Source organism: Agelaius phoeniceus, chromosome 7 (assembly GCF_051311805.1).
Source record: "Agelaius phoeniceus isolate bAgePho1 chromosome 7, bAgePho1.hap1, whole genome shotgun sequence".
Taxonomy (NCBI): Eukaryota; Metazoa; Chordata; class Aves; order Passeriformes; family Icteridae; genus Agelaius; species Agelaius phoeniceus.
The window spans coordinates 47,259,006-47,274,324 of record NC_135271.1 but is presented as its reverse complement, the minus strand read 5'-3'; the positions used below and the strand labels follow the sequence as shown (position 1 = coordinate 47,274,324).

At 38.7% G+C, this 15,319-nt stretch overlaps 1 protein-coding gene across 19 annotated transcripts in view; it reads left to right on the top strand.

Moving 5' to 3' along the window:
* QTMAN (queuosine-tRNA mannosyltransferase) overlaps positions 1–15,319 on the top strand; it is a 318,519-nt gene that overhangs the window by 83,040 nt on the left and 220,160 nt on the right. For 16 of the 19 annotated variants that reach the window (XR_013183108.1, XR_013183107.1, XM_077181750.1 and 13 more), the window contains 2 exons: positions 1,414–1,581; positions 4,870–5,043. The exons of 1 other annotated variant lie outside the window; for it this stretch is intronic. Coding sequence is in view for 16 of the 18 variants with exons in the window: in XM_077181750.1 (XP_077037865.1) it covers positions 1,414–1,581; positions 4,870–5,043 (342 nt within the window). In the remaining 2 variants the exon portion in view is untranslated. The remainder of the gene's footprint in view (positions 1–1,413; positions 1,582–4,869; positions 5,044–15,319) is intronic. 2 more of the 19 variants (XM_077181758.1, XM_077181760.1) reach the window with 1 other exon arrangement.

The following is a 15,319-nucleotide window of genomic DNA, read 5'->3' as shown; positions in this document are numbered from 1 at the left end:
ACAGTCATCTCTTACTTTCGTAATCCTTTCAGATCAGCATTGACCCAGGTTGATGAAGATGGATACAGGATCTATGCCCTAGGAAGTATTTGTTCTGTAGATACAGGTTATCTAAGAAGGGTGTAAGTTAGCAGAGATATGATATAATATATATGATCTAGATGGATGTCTGGGGAAGTTCATGAGTTTTGAGGTTGGCGGCCAGAATCAGAAGTTTATCACATTACTGATGTCAGTTTGGCAGTAATCTTGAACACAAAATTAACGTAAAAATAGAAAGAATGGGAATAACAGTTGGAAAAAAAACTTTAAGAAATATTTTAGAAGAAAACATTGCATAAATCAGTTCTGAATCTGAATTACTAAAATGGTGGAGAGCAAAAAAAAAAAACAACCCAAACAATTCAGAAACAGGCTGTGTTTAAAATTAGTTTATTAAACTTAATATTCTATGTGCAATAAATCTCAATTCTTTCTTTTTTTGAAGTCCCCTGTGATAAGAAATACAGGACACAAATATCTGAGGCTCTTCAGGTCTCTGCAAGTTCAGGACTCACTTTGCTTGGAAGCAGAGCTAGCCAGGTGCCAGGGGATGCTCACATGCTTTTGGTGAAATGCAGGGAAATCTGCCACTGGTTACAGTAGGGTCAGGATTTCATATTACACATTTAAATACATTCATTTTCTGATAGCCTGGGAAGTTACACAAGGCTAAGATAGCAGCTTGTTAGTGGTGTTTGTGCCTGCTTTATCTAATTGAAGGATGTGTGCAGTGTTGTGGACTGTGGAATAGCAGGAGTGCAGTGGCAGGACTGGGGTGCAAGGGTAGAAACAACATTTCATTATAGAGGATACCTAATAAAAATGTGAAAATAAAGCAGAAAAGGGGTGGGAAAAAAAAAAAAAGAAAAGCAGACCATACTAGATAAGTGCAGTGCATAAATCAAAAGGGTTTATGTCATAACATGAACATGTGCCATTCCTGCTCATATATTGAATTTCAGTAGTTGGTTGCATAAAGAAGTAAAGTGTAATGAAACTGGCAAGCAAAGTATTCCCTAGCCAGCCTTATCTTTGTTCCATTTGTCCTTCAGATACAGCTTTTCTTGCCTTTTTCAATAAAATCCATCCAGCTTTTTTATTTTTTTATATTTTTTTTTTATTATTTTGCATCTCTCTGTAACTGAGCTGGGAAGACCGATGAGATTCGGCGCTTTTCTAGTTGGGTTCTTAGCAGCTGCTTTTTAAGAGATCAAAACTTCGAATGCTGCTACATGGTATTAAGGCTTAGCTATTGATGTGTCCCTATAGGGGTTATGTTTTTCTTGGGGGGGAGGGAGTGGGGAGCAGGGGAAGGGGTGACCCCTGCGAGCACACTCGTTGGCAGTAAACACTGCTCTCCTTGTTTTCCAGGATCCTCTTTGCAAGCTCGGTGCTTAACCTGGCTGAACTCGCCGCCCTCCGCCCTGACCTTGGCAAATTGAAAAAGGTCCTCTACTTCCATGAGAACCAATTGGCATATCCTGTCCAGAAATGCCAGGAAAGGGATTTTCAGTATGGATACAACCAAATTCTTTCATGGTAGGTGTGGCTCGCATTGCTCCTCGTTATTTAAGGTGTCTTTCTGTCTACAGCATTGTAACCCTGAGGAGTCCTTATACCTTTTTTTGTATTAATTATTTTTCTATTTTTATTTTGTATTGATTTTTTTTTTGGTATTAATTATTTTGTATTAATGTTTTACAAGACCATGTGGTGGCAGGAAATGGGGGATCAACCTCAAGTGGAAAGAGAGTAGGTTTAGATGGGATATTGGGAAGAAACTCTTCCCTGTTAAGGCAGTGAGGCCCTGGCACAGGTTGCCCAGAGAAGCTGTGGCTGGCCCTGCATCCCTGGCAGTGTCCAAGGCCAGATTGGATGAGGCTTGGAGCAACCTGGGATAGAGGAAGATATCCCATGGCAGGGGGTGGCACTGGTTGAGCTTTTAGAGCCCTTCCAACCCAGGTTATTCTGTGATTCTATAAAGGATGAGCCGGTACCAAACTGAGGTACCAGCAGAGTTCTGAGGAGAGCTTGATAAAATCAGTGTGGCTGAACCACTTTGCTCTAAAAAATCATCTCAATTTATTGTATAAAGTCCACCAATGCTGCCGTGGTGTAGCCATTGTTGGTTGGATTTCTGACCTGTGCCTTGGCTGAAAGTGGTGCTTTGTTTCATGGATGCTTCACAAAGCTGCAGCTACTCAGCTCGTGCTTGGCCATAGCTTTTACTGCATCCAGCTGAAATTATGGAGAGGGTTTTAGGGAAATAAACAGAAATTAAAATGTACTGCAGCACTTTTCCTGTGAAGAGAGGGCAGTAAACATACCAGATAAATCCTTATATTTCTTTCATCTAGTATTCAGAAATTGTGCAGTGCTAAAATACCCAGACGTTTTAAAGGCTGTGGTCCTTTATTGTTGCTAAAAACAAATGTATTTCTCGAATCTGAGTTAATGAAAGAAGTTAATAACAGCACCACTGAAAAGCTTTGTGGTTAGGCACTGCACAGACCTAAGCAAAACAGCAAAACTCACTTGTTTTCAACTGAAATAAATTCATTTCCATGATCTTTCTCACCTCTCTCGGTGGAAGAATTATAAAGAATAGGGTTTGAGCATTTTAAGGTGCAAGTTAAGCTTTTGCATCTTTATAATCTAAGGCAGTTATGTTGAAATTTCTCAATTAATGATCTGTGTACGCTCTGGCCATTCTGCAGCTGCCTCTGCCACAGTGTTTGCAACATGTTTCACTTACTGAGCTGTAAAGATGGGAAAGTGGAGTGAAAAATCTTTTGAAAACAGTAGCAGCCATTTTCAGATGTTCTAACAAAAGGAAGTGTTTTCTGGCACTAGGAAAGGAATATTTTTTTGTATATATATTTTGCTTTTTTGTGGCAGTTATTTTTCATACATCTGTTGTAAACTGACAAACGTTTATCCTCAAAATATGCATTTTAAGTATCTTCTCTTATTAGATAAATAAAGATGATTTTTGAAGATCGTAGAATTTGGCTTGGGTTGGAAGGGACTCTCAAGCCCATCTCATACCACCCCCTGCCATGAGCAGGGGCACCTTCCACTAGACCAGGTTTCTCCAAGCCCATCCAGCCTGGCTTTGGATGCTTCCAGGGATGGGGGAAGAGATGCTCCATTCTGTCCTTTTCAGCCTCCATTATATTCTTCATGTAGTTACATAATATTTATCTCCCATTTCTGTTCTGCTGAAACCCCAATTTAAGAGAAAATTGGAGCCGTGTCCTCTGTATTATTGTTCACACTCCAGTGGTCATCTGCAAAGAGATGCCATCTTTTCATCTTCCAAACATGTTAGAAATGGGGAAAATGTACCTTTCCACTTTTACACAGAGTGTAAAAAATTAGAGCACTTTGAACCTTCAGGTTGGTGCTTTGGATCAGTAAAAAAATCAGAATTCTGATGTTTCTAAGGAGTTAATCTTTCTAATTTGCCCCTGGCTTGCAGAGCCTGCAGGAAGGAGCTAGGGCAGATAGGAGTTCATGCATGAGAGAAGGTGAGATGATGTTGTTGGAGCCTTTGCTGTGTGTCAGAGAGCAGCAAAGAAATGTGTCAGGTCCCTGCCTCATGTCATCTGTAAATCAGTGCAGAAAAGATGACTTCTGTTCAAAACTGAGGCTTCCAACGGGTTAAAAACCATAGGTGGGCAAGAGGGTAAGATGCCAGAAAGCATTTCAGCTCCTGCAGCCAGCTTGAAAAGGATTATTTCTCTCTAATGTTGGAGTTTCTTTGCTTTTCCTACTGACTCCTGCTGCTTTGGTGAGCAGTGTCAGTTCTCTTTCTTGACCAGACAGCAGAAAGATGCAGAGAGGATGAATGACAGCCTCTCACCTCAAATATACTTTTCACCAGCCCTGTGACTTATGAACACATGTCCTCAATGTATCTTCTGACTTGTAGGTCTGTATTACAATATATAACATATTGAGAAAACCAACTGGCCATAAAGCATTTCTTACCTCAGTTAGTGCTCTGTGTGTTGGTGTAGCTCAGGTTGTGGCAGCACTGCCAGGATAAACTTCCAGATCCTTCAGGTTTTTTATAGCTGCTTATTTTCTCCAGACTGACTCTAAGAGTGGAGCAATAATACCTGCATTGTTATTGAACTCCATCTTAAAATTATTGATCTGGTTGATTTTAAAACACAGCAGTAGAAATAAAACATTAAATTTATATGCCAATTCTTTTCAAACTTTTTTTAAGGGGGGTGGATATTGTATGCTATGTATTTTATTTATATATAGAGAGAATACACTCTTAATCAGGATTACATTTGCATAGGTTAAATAACAATCCATTTCCTTAGTGTCCTGATGCCTGACACACATGGTCAGTTGAAGGTAGGTTAACCAAAGGTAAGTTTTCCTTCAATAAAAAATATTTCTGAGGAATTTTAATTTTCTTCCAACTTAAATTCTACAAAAGTCAGATTACAGTGGGCCTTATCTGTTTATAATGCTTCTAAGATGATGATAGTAACACTATACTTACCACTTTATGAACAAAACTCCACAGCTAGAATAGATGTGCTTCTTTAGATTAATAATAGTAATTTATTATTAGTTTAAAAAGGTTAAACATGTTTTTAAAGGGTGAATAGAGAGAAATTAAGACATTTCTGATTAGGGTACTTGTGATACTCCTAATTCATGTGAAAATGCTGATTTTAATTAGCATCCACTTGCACCTTTTGCTTGTTTATGAGAATGTGTATCCTATTTCCTTTGCCTGTAGAATAATCCTGTGCCTTTTGTGCCAGCAGTACGTTCATTAATCTTCACCACTTTTTACAGTTTGGTTGCTGATGTTGTGGTGTTCAACTCTGCTTTTAATATGGAATCCTTTCTTAAATCCATTGGAAAATTTATGAAGCTGATTCCTGACCACAGACCTAAGGATTTGGAAAAAATAATCAGACCGAAGTGCCAAGTTCTTTATTTTCCAGTCAGGTTTCCTGATGTGAGCAGGTCAGTACATTTTCCACGTCATAAATTGCCTCCAGCCTGTCAAAACTCTGTATTTATGGTGACGTTCTAACTAATCAGCTAAAGCATCGTTAATGAATGAGTTTGATAATATGTAAAACCCCCTAATTGATAAATGTATTTCAATAATCAGAGGCTATTGAGGCAGCCAAGCCTGTCCTCAGTGCCTGTCATGCAAACTTGCATCGTTCAGGATGAGTGATTTCCCACTTGTTTCAGTGATTTCCCACTTGTTTCAGCCTTCCAGGAGTTGCCTGCTCCTCGGTGATGAGTTTTTTGGGTTTTTTTTGGTTAGGGATTAAATGTGTGAGATGGTATTTTTTGTTTGGATTTAGATGGTTTTTAGTTTTTATTTATATTGCAATGTTCTAAACTGTGAGTTTTAGAGTATTTTATTTTAATAAATAAAAAATGGAGTTGTATTTTTTTTTCCTTATAAGGTTTTTTAAGGACAAATTTTTTAATTAAGAAGTGATACCTAAATAATTTTTATTTTTAACTTAATAATGAACTACTTGTGGATTTTTAATTTAATTATATAATATTACGTACCTTTATGAAGAAGAAGGTGAAGAAGGATTAGTTTTTGCTTTAAAACTTATTTTGTATTTATTATATATAAGTATATATATAATATATATTATATTATATTATATATAATAATATAATATATTATAAAATATTGTATAATATTAAATATAATATACTACTATTATAATATTAGCATTATAATATCATCTTATTGGAAGGGAAACTATTAATATACTTGATCTATTAATTATAGTATCAATATATTATTATAATATTAATATATTATAATAATATAAATATATTATTATAATATTAATATATTATAATATTTTCAAACTTTAAATTCTAATGTTCTTACTATGTGATATGACACATTTTTATTTAAATTACACACTTGCATTTTTAATTTTATTATTTAATTTTGGAAGTTTTCTTTACAGTTTTAGGTTAAAAGTAGTGTTTTCTTGGGGGCCAATGCTTGTTAGCACAGAAAGTCTAAAATTCTCAGTAACCAGGTTCCAACAGGGTTCCAACACCTCAACTCCGTGCATATTTGTGCAGGGGAGGACAAGGAGGAGACAGAAATGCTGGAGAACAGTGACAGTGATAAGCCTGCAGCCAAGGAGCTGCTTTATCCCTCCCCTCCCTCTTTGAGTGTCTTTCCAGGTGGGCAGCAGCATTCCTGTGGCAGGGAGCAGCGCTGCAGATGCTGGCATTTGCTGCAGCAGGAGCTGCTCCTCACTCCTCCTCGGTTACTCTGAAGGACGTTTTTTATTGCCCTCGTTCAGAGCCCGCCTTGAAATTAGCAGTGGGTTATGTGGCTCCAAGGGAACATTCACAGGATCCTTTTCACTTTTGATTAAACCTGGCACAATTGTTTTTCCTGTTATAAGGGACTCTCCTCCCACTGAACAGGAACTTTGCTTCAGTGGGACCAGCACTAAATAGAGTTGATTCTGCAATTTGATTATGCTCTTAAACCCAAACACCATGCTGGGTACGTTTTTTTGCTGAAATAAGGATGGGAAGCACTGCAATGACTTTGCAAGAGCCTGCCTTTTGATCTGATAATAAGTTGTGGCCACACTTGAGATCTTTGTCCCTCACCAGCCTGTACTTGTCGTTATTTCAAAGGCTAAATATACATATGTGGTAGTTTGAGGTAGAGAAATTTTTAGTGCAGGAGCTGAGGTTGTGCACTCACTGATGTACTCAAACTGCAAGGTTTGAGTTTCAGTGTCTTGGAAAACTTTGTATTCTAAAATACTGATGCAAATCATTTAGCAATCAATGTCTAAAGTTAAATCTTTAAACATCTGTTTTTGACAAGTGGGTTAAAGTGCTCCAGTGTTTCTTAGGGACTTGGCTGCCTGGATGGCAGCATAGCTCAGTACCTGCATATCTTTGAGTATCTGCTATTCCCTCCTAGAGTCCAGAGCTTTTGAGCACAGGGAATGCTGTGGGTGCTCAGCATATTTGACGTGGAGCCAGTTCCAAAGGCTCTGGGGGTTTTGGCATACCTTAGGAATCATGTGGCCCAGACCTAGTTTTGGAGATGAAGTTATGATAACCCTGTCTCGTATATTACATCAGCTCTTTTGGACTTGTCAGCCCTGGCAGATGGGGTCAGACAAGATCTGACAAATTAGGCTGAAGTCATCATGCACACAGCGCTCGTTTGTCCAGAGCAGGAGGTGATTAGGTGGGTAAAATCATGAGCCTGCTACCTACACTGGTACAGCAGGAAGATCTCACATCTCTCTGTGTGCTCTTTTAGAGTCCTGCTCTCATGTTAAATCCCATCTCACAAGGCAGGACACCTTTCCCTTTTTATTGCGGTCGCTGCACTTGGGATTATATCAGAAACCTCTTTTCAGCAGTGATGATTGAAGATTAAGGTGTTCATAAACAACTATGTGACAGTAAAACTTTCAGAGCAGAATGATTACAAACAAAAAATTCATGTCAGCTCTATTATATCTAATATATATTTTATTCAACAGCTAATTCTAGATATAAGGTCTGAAGTATTTAGACAAAGTCCAATATCAAGACAACAGGAAAAAATCTGAAGAAAAGGCTGCTTCTGCCTGATTCTGAAGTTCTTTGGGTTTTGACCTTCAGCTGCAGCCCAAATTTGCTTTTCCTTACATATTTTACATAAAGTTGAATGCACCTGTGGCAATTCAAAGCTGGTTTTTTAATTTGGATTATATGAGTATAGTGACTGAATGGAGATTGAGGAGAAAAAGGTTAAGAAAAATTGTGGCCAAGCTAAAATTTATAAAGCAAGCTCTTAGCCCAGAGTGTTTTTCAAGTTATTTTCAAATGGTAATTTGCTTTATCCAAACCAAACTCATACAGTGTAAGTAAGTGATTATTTGCATGACTGACAATCATTTCAGTGCCTGCAGTCTTTTTAAAATGCATAATTTTGCTGAGATGTTGGGAAAATATTTAAAAATTCTGAAGGCAAAATAACTAGGGTGTTTTTTTTATTTTTTTATTTTGACCTCTTTAATTTTGCGTGTGAATGTCTCAGTGTGTGTTCTTGTCTGAAACATAATCTACCTTTGGACTGGGGAGAGAGAGGTGATCTGAGAAATCATCCTCACATGTGTGATGGGGAGCTTTTTAAGATTATTTTAGATTAATATTGCAGTTGTAGGGCAAAATAAAATGCATCTGAGCCTTGATCAAAACCAGTGTAATGAAGGATCATGTCACAGGAGCTAATCCTGTAAAATATCTACCTTTTAACGTAATTACTGTAGGTGATGGCCACAAACAGCACAAGCAGCATAGTAAATGATCACTTAAGAGGGGAGGTATAATGATGAAGGATATCCTAGGAAACACTTGTGGATACTCTGAGAGGCACCACTATAATTTGTAGTGTGTATTTAAATATTTCAAATGGGCCTCTAATGGGCTTTTCTACTTCTGAGGGGAAGTTGTTGATGCTTTTTTATAAAGAATCTTTTTTAATAAATGTTTGTCATTAGGACCCGTGTTGGTGTTCTCAGAGCAAACCCAGCAGACTGTGGTCCTTATCTGACAATGAGAAAAGATGAAAGGATTTGAGGATTTGACAGAATAAGATATTTACTGACCTAATACTCCTGTTTTTTGGTTCTGACAATGACTGGCTTCCATATTCTATCCTGTGGTGCCAAGGCTGCTCCATGTATACCCACCCCATATGATTTCTGCCTTGAATTCTGCTCTTTGTCCATTCTGGTGAAGTATATGATAGGGGAATAAATATCAGAGTATTTCTAAGCTTCAAGACAAAAGCCCCTCTGAGTTCAGACTGTCCCTGCACAGTGCATTGGTATTGCAAGGGATGGAGAGCAGTGGCTGATCTCCCATGTGTGCTGAGTATCAGACTGGGGATTTATAGCACAGAGCTAAATACATTGTAATTCACACTTACCTGGCCATTGACTTCATTTTAGTATCTTTTCTATTGTAACATAAATAAAATCCAATTTTTTTTTTCACTGTACAATCAATAGAGTCTATTTTGATATAATCTTTTTCCACTTTTGCACTATAAAATGATGGTTTGGGAAGAAATTCCCCTTTGACTGATGTTATCTTTGGTACTTCTCTACATGCCAGCAGAGCCCTCTGGAAACTTCTGCAAGGTCTTTGTTGGTACTTGGATATCCACTGGACCATTATCCTGGTCTAGGGGAAGAAGTGTCTGCCTGTGGCAGAACTAGATGATCTTTAAGCCCCCATCCATCACAAAGCATTCCATGATTCTATGGTTTTATAGGAATTCTCTCATCCCATCTGTGCCCACATTGTCAGTGGCAGTTTGCAAAGCAGGGTCAGATTAGGTACTCCTTGGAATTCATTCCAATGAAAATTTCAATTTAGATTTTGGTTATTATTACTATTCCTCTGATTGTAGTATATCTTTATTGTTACCACACTGTGGTAGGAAAGGAAGATGTTTTTATAAGCAAGAATGAAGTAAGGTTCCTAAGAGCTCAAAATTCACATTGGACTGAGGTGGAATAATATAAAAGAAACATGAGAGTATGAGGATTACAGCAGAAAATAAAAACTGCCTTTTTTTTTTTTTAAAGTGGAACTTGTATGTGAGTATCTTGTACTATTTGCATTGCTCATTTTGAAGAAGAATTAAAGATTTTAGACTTGTTTCTTCATTTGCTTTTATAACTTAGTACAGTTAACAGGACATTTTCAACCATTTGGGCTTACATTTTTTAGTTATAGTGTGAGAGAGGCAGAATTTGCCAATTTGGAGAGTATTTTAGGGCCAGTCAAGGGAGTTCCTGAGTAAAGCAGAAATTTTTAAAATACACTGACAGTATCTCTTGTGTTGAAAAATGTGTGGAGGAGCCTGTTTTGGGGAACTAAAAAATATTAAATAAATTAATTGCATCACTTAGATCAGGTTTGCAGGGCTGAACTTGACTGGAAAAATGCAGATGTCAATGAGCAAGGAGAGACTTGAATTCACAGGAGCCCAGAGCTATGGATGGGCACTGGGGATGTGTCTGTGTTGCAGGGAAAGCTGCTCAGCAGTGGTACCCATGTGAGCTGTAGTGAGTGTCTTGCATGTGGGAAGCCATATTTAGCTTAGGAGAGCAGTTTTTGGCTAATTAGCCTTCCAGTGAAATAGCAAGTATTAGCTTAGGTGGAGTGCTAATGACAGTGACTCTGGTACTGGGGGTACCTCCTGCCTTTGGTGGTGGCCCGGGCATCTCCGTGGTGCTCTGTGCCCTCTCCAATGGCACAGCCTCACTGCCACCACGGTTTATGGGTCATTAGCATAATTAGAAAGTGCCAATAGACTGCTCCTACCTTGGGGCTTGCTGCTGAAGAGCTGGGGGATGGAAATTGCTCCCCTGAATGTCTTTCCTCCTCACCTGCCGCAAGCGGGGTTTGAGGATGGGTGTTGGCCCACTGAGTTACACAGTGAGCATGAGGGATGCTCTCAGGATCTGGGACACAGCCCCTGTTGGGAGGAATGTGCAGTGTGGGCTCAAAAGGGGAAAAAAAGTGAATTTTTCCATTGTGGAGCTGTTTGCAGTGGAGTGGTTCCTCCTGCCCCTCTGGGATTAGTGCTAACTCAGGTAGCTGCACCTGCAGTGAGAGTTTAGGTGGTTCAGTGAAGGACACCTTCATTTCCAGTGGTGTTTTCTCACATGGTGCTTCCTCCACACACTCATCCTGTGCTGTCCTGGGTAATGTAGGAGTTTCCATTCTCCCTCTGGATCACGGAAGAGCTGTTACCCCAGCCTTGTCTTCCAGGCAGAACATGCCAGTTTTATCCCCGAAATTTTTATCCCTAGGCCACTCCAGCAGCATCAGAATGAGAATGCTCTCCTAGAGAAGGACCTAGCTGAAGAGTGTGGTAGGATGTATTCATTCTGCAAAACTTGCTAAAAAGTAATTTCTTTTTTATCTATTCAGGGACTAAAATAGTTTTACTGACTCTCTTTTATCTGTCGTATAGGTACTCCTCTAAATGCTATCATAATAACCATTTAGGCTCACAATAGCTCACTAGGATATTTAAGCAGAATTCTCTGTGCAACCCACTTTTTTATTATGTTGGGTACTGCTCATGTTGCATACAACACATTCCCATAAAATTTGCTTTTTGTATTTACAGAGAAATTTCTCTGGAGAGTTAAGGTCTTGTAAAACATTCTTGTTCTACAGCGTGAACGAATTATCGTACTCTGGGGAATTAAAAGTGAAGTGTACTGAAGAAAAGAATTTTTTCATTAAAATGCAGTTTATATTGATAAAACAGATTACTAGCATTTGATGAAATGTGAAACTTGGATCTACCCGTATCGCTAAATCACCAGTAGGTTTATTTTGGCAAGAAGAATAGTATGTAATGTATATATCAGGACCAATCGTTATACAGTACCTGTTAGTTTTGTATTAGATTAAATTGTCTTTCACTAAAGTACTTGGAAAAAGCCCTACTATATCTGTATCTTGAAGTAGCAGAATGTGGTAACCAAGAATATTAGAAAATAAAAGCTGTCGTGTTATCAGTTTTGGCACAGTCATTTATCAATCAGTATTTTAAACATTGACAAGTGGTAATTTAATAGGGAATGACCCTGTTGGCAGGAAGTTCTAATGACAGATGATGCAAACTCATTTATCACTATGGGGCTGTGCTGGCTTCTTACCTTTCTCAGTATCACAGCTCATATTTTCCAAGTCTGGGATGTGAGAAGCCACAAAGGGCAAAACCTGTGGCACTGAGCCTATAACCACTCCCATCTAATCTGATTAACCCCTTAGCTACAAATTTCTCTGCAGCAGGGCTGGTGAGATCTACAAGTTCTCATGCTGATTTAAATACCATTTGCTTTTTAAGGAGGATTTTCTACAACACTTTCCCATAGGCAGTTTTTCAGAAATATTCAAGTTGTGTCACTTTGAATACACAGTTGAGACGTGCTGGTGCTTGGCTTTCAAAAAACAAACCACATCCTAATAATTAATAGCACATTTCATTAGCAGGCATTAAAAATATTGCATGCAGTGCCCTATACAATGGGCAGCTATTATTATTATTATCATTACTACTCAAGGAGGAAATGGATGCATTCAGAGGTTTAATTGATTCCTGCATATTCATGTGGGAAGTCAGTGGTAGAGTCACGACTGGACTGGATTATTATGCACTTCCATGCATAATAATTTCTCTGCAACTTGGGAAGAGAATAGCCTACCTTGCTGTAATAAATGTGGGCATTTGGAGTTGAAGGATGTCATGGGAGAAGGGTTGAAAATCACACCTTCATCAGCAACTGGTATGGATGGTGCTCCTCGGTCTTCTGGGATTCCATCTGGAATACACTCACGCAGCTGCACTTACTCTGAATTAAAAGAATCATTTTACTTTAGTTTCCACACTAGTAGAAGTTTTAATTGATTTAATATAAATATATGTTACCTTTTTTAAAGCATCATAAACACAAGTCCTTGTGGGGGTTTCTTCACCTTCCTACCTCAGTTTTCTCTCTGTCTTTTCTTCTCTGTTCACAACAGAGTCTTTCTCCTGAATGCTGGGATTGAGTTAAATATCATTCCCCTTCAGGATGGTTCAGACATGAAATGCTTTCAGAGTTTGCATCAAATTGTTGTCATAACAATCAGTAAAATTTAAATTTAATTGGTTAAAATTGTCACAGCAGACTTAAAATAAAGCTGTGGGTTTGTTTGGTTGTTTTTTTTTTTCTTTTATTCAAAGTGGAAAAAAGCCGTTGCTTAATGGTAGAATCCTGCAAAGTACTAAATACCCTCATTTTACCTGCAGTCGGGGGGGACTGAGGACTTTTGGTGGGAATACACTGTTAACAGGGGTAGAAAAAGGTGGCACAAAACTAACTCTGGGTATTGAGTGGTCTGACTGTGTCCAGGTCCCTTTCAATCCATAGGAACTTAAATCATTTGCATGTGTGAAAGATGGTTTTTATACACAAGGCTGTCCCCACTGGATTTTGCATTTCAAAATACTGCCCTTCAATGTTTGAACAATTTCATATTTTTTTATTATGAAATTCATGAATATTGCATGGAAGTGAAGGTGGATTTTTTTTTTTCCTTTAAAGGGATTTCATGCTTACAGGATTGTAACAGAGAGGGAGGCAGTCATGTTGGGCATCTTATTTTCTCAGTTGCTACATGAGGCAATGACAGAACCTTATTGTTTAAATATGCTGCGTACTTGCAATATAGTATAAAAGAAAACAGGTCATGTGCTAAAAATTTTGCAGAAAATGTAAAGAATAGGAAGGGAGATGTGAGTTTTTAGAGATTCTTCACTAAGAATATAAAATGTCAAAAATCAGTTTTGAAAGGATGAAAGGACCTGTGTTCCCAGTTGTAGGGGAATGGCAGTACCTTTAGAGAAAGCCACCTTTCATCTCGAATACAGCATTAGTTTGGGGAGAAAAAAGCTAAACCAACCAAAACCCAAACAAACAGCACCTTTTAAAAGAGTGGTGGAATAGATTGCCTTGCAAATTGTTATTAAATGTGAGACTGAAACTTTATGTGTGTTGGATCTGCTTCAAGCACTGTTGTGTGCAAGATTGCAGACAACCCATTCCAGTTACAGTCAGAGGTACCGTCAGATGGAAGTGTCAGTGGGGAAGATATGAAGATGTTCTATAGAAATTATAGAGAATAAGAGAACAAAATTGCAGGATGGAATACATAAAATCACATATTGGAGAGGAAACTCGGAGCATAGCTCTCCAGTCCTATGGAGATGACCTTTATGTAATGTGTAAGAACAACTTAATGCAGATGTTTTATTTATACATAACCAAATGGGATGAAGTTAAATGATTTTTAATTTTGCCAAATCACAGATAATTTCTTTGTTGCTCAAGGAGTGTTTTAATCTAGTTAGGGTTTTTTTCTGTGGTTTTTTTGTTTGTTTGTTTTTTGTTTTGTTTTTTTCTTTTTTTTTGCATTTGCAAATACTTAATATTTTATATTTTGGACATTCCCCCTGCTCAGTTGTGACTCCCAGATGAAATAATCCTCCTCTTCTTCCCTTTAAATAATTCAGATAGCATACATTTAAAAATATGAAAATCCCAACGTAAATGTGCCAGAAGTGCTTTTAAGGTAGGAGGCAGTTCTGCTTTACTATGGAAAAGATGCATCTCTAAATGGTAATGAGGTTTCATCAGTCCTGGGCTTACAAACACCAACTCATAGGGATGCTTTGTGGAAGAACTGTGGGAGATCCAAGTCCAGGACTGTTTTCCCAGCCTCTTTCCTTAGAATGGCTTGGGTTGGAAGGAGCCTGAAAGATAATCTTGTTCTACTTCTGCCATGGGCAAGGACACATTCCAGTATCCCAGGCTGCTCTAAGCCCTGTCCAACCTGGCCTTGGACACCTCCAGGGATCCAGAGGTTTCTCTGGGCACCCTGTGCCAGGGGCTGCCCACCCTCACAAGGAACAATTCCTTCCCAATATCCCATCCATCCCTGCCACTTTGAAGCCGTTCTCCCTGTCCTGTCACTCCATGCCTTTGTCCAAAGTGCCTCTCCAGCTCTCTTGGAGCCCCTTTAAGCACTTTAAGGGGCTCTTAATTCTCCCTGGACCCATCCCTTCCCAAGGCTGAACACTCCCAGCTTTTTCAGTCTGTCCATAACATAGCAGAGGGGCTCCAGCCCTTGAGGCATCTTCGTGGCTTCCTTTAGAATTGTGCCAACAGCTCCAGGTTTTCCTCAAGTATGCAGGAAAGAAAGCTCTTGGGATTAGATTACCTATTTTAGTAGTGGGACATTTTTTGTTGAGAAATACTTACCTGCTGCAGAGTGGTTTTGGTTCAAAACAAGGTACCATTATGTTCAGTTCATTATTTTCAAAGAAAGTTATAGGCAGTAACAACAGCCAGGAAGAAGGAATTAGGTATTAAGTTGAATCATCCAGTCTGTCGTAAATTTTGGAGCGGATTCCTCATAAAATGGTGCCATTTTCCTTTAAGATGGCTCCTAAGCAGTGCTCAGGTCAGGTTTGCAGAAAGCTGGGCTTTGTCCATCCATGACCTGCTGTATGTATTTCTTTCCCCCCCACAACACTGGACTCATCATCAGACCACATCCTCTCTATTTTCATTGCTGCCCAAGCAGCCATGGGAGTAATGATTCCATAGAATCATGGAAAGCCTTGGGCTGGAAGAGACTTTAGATT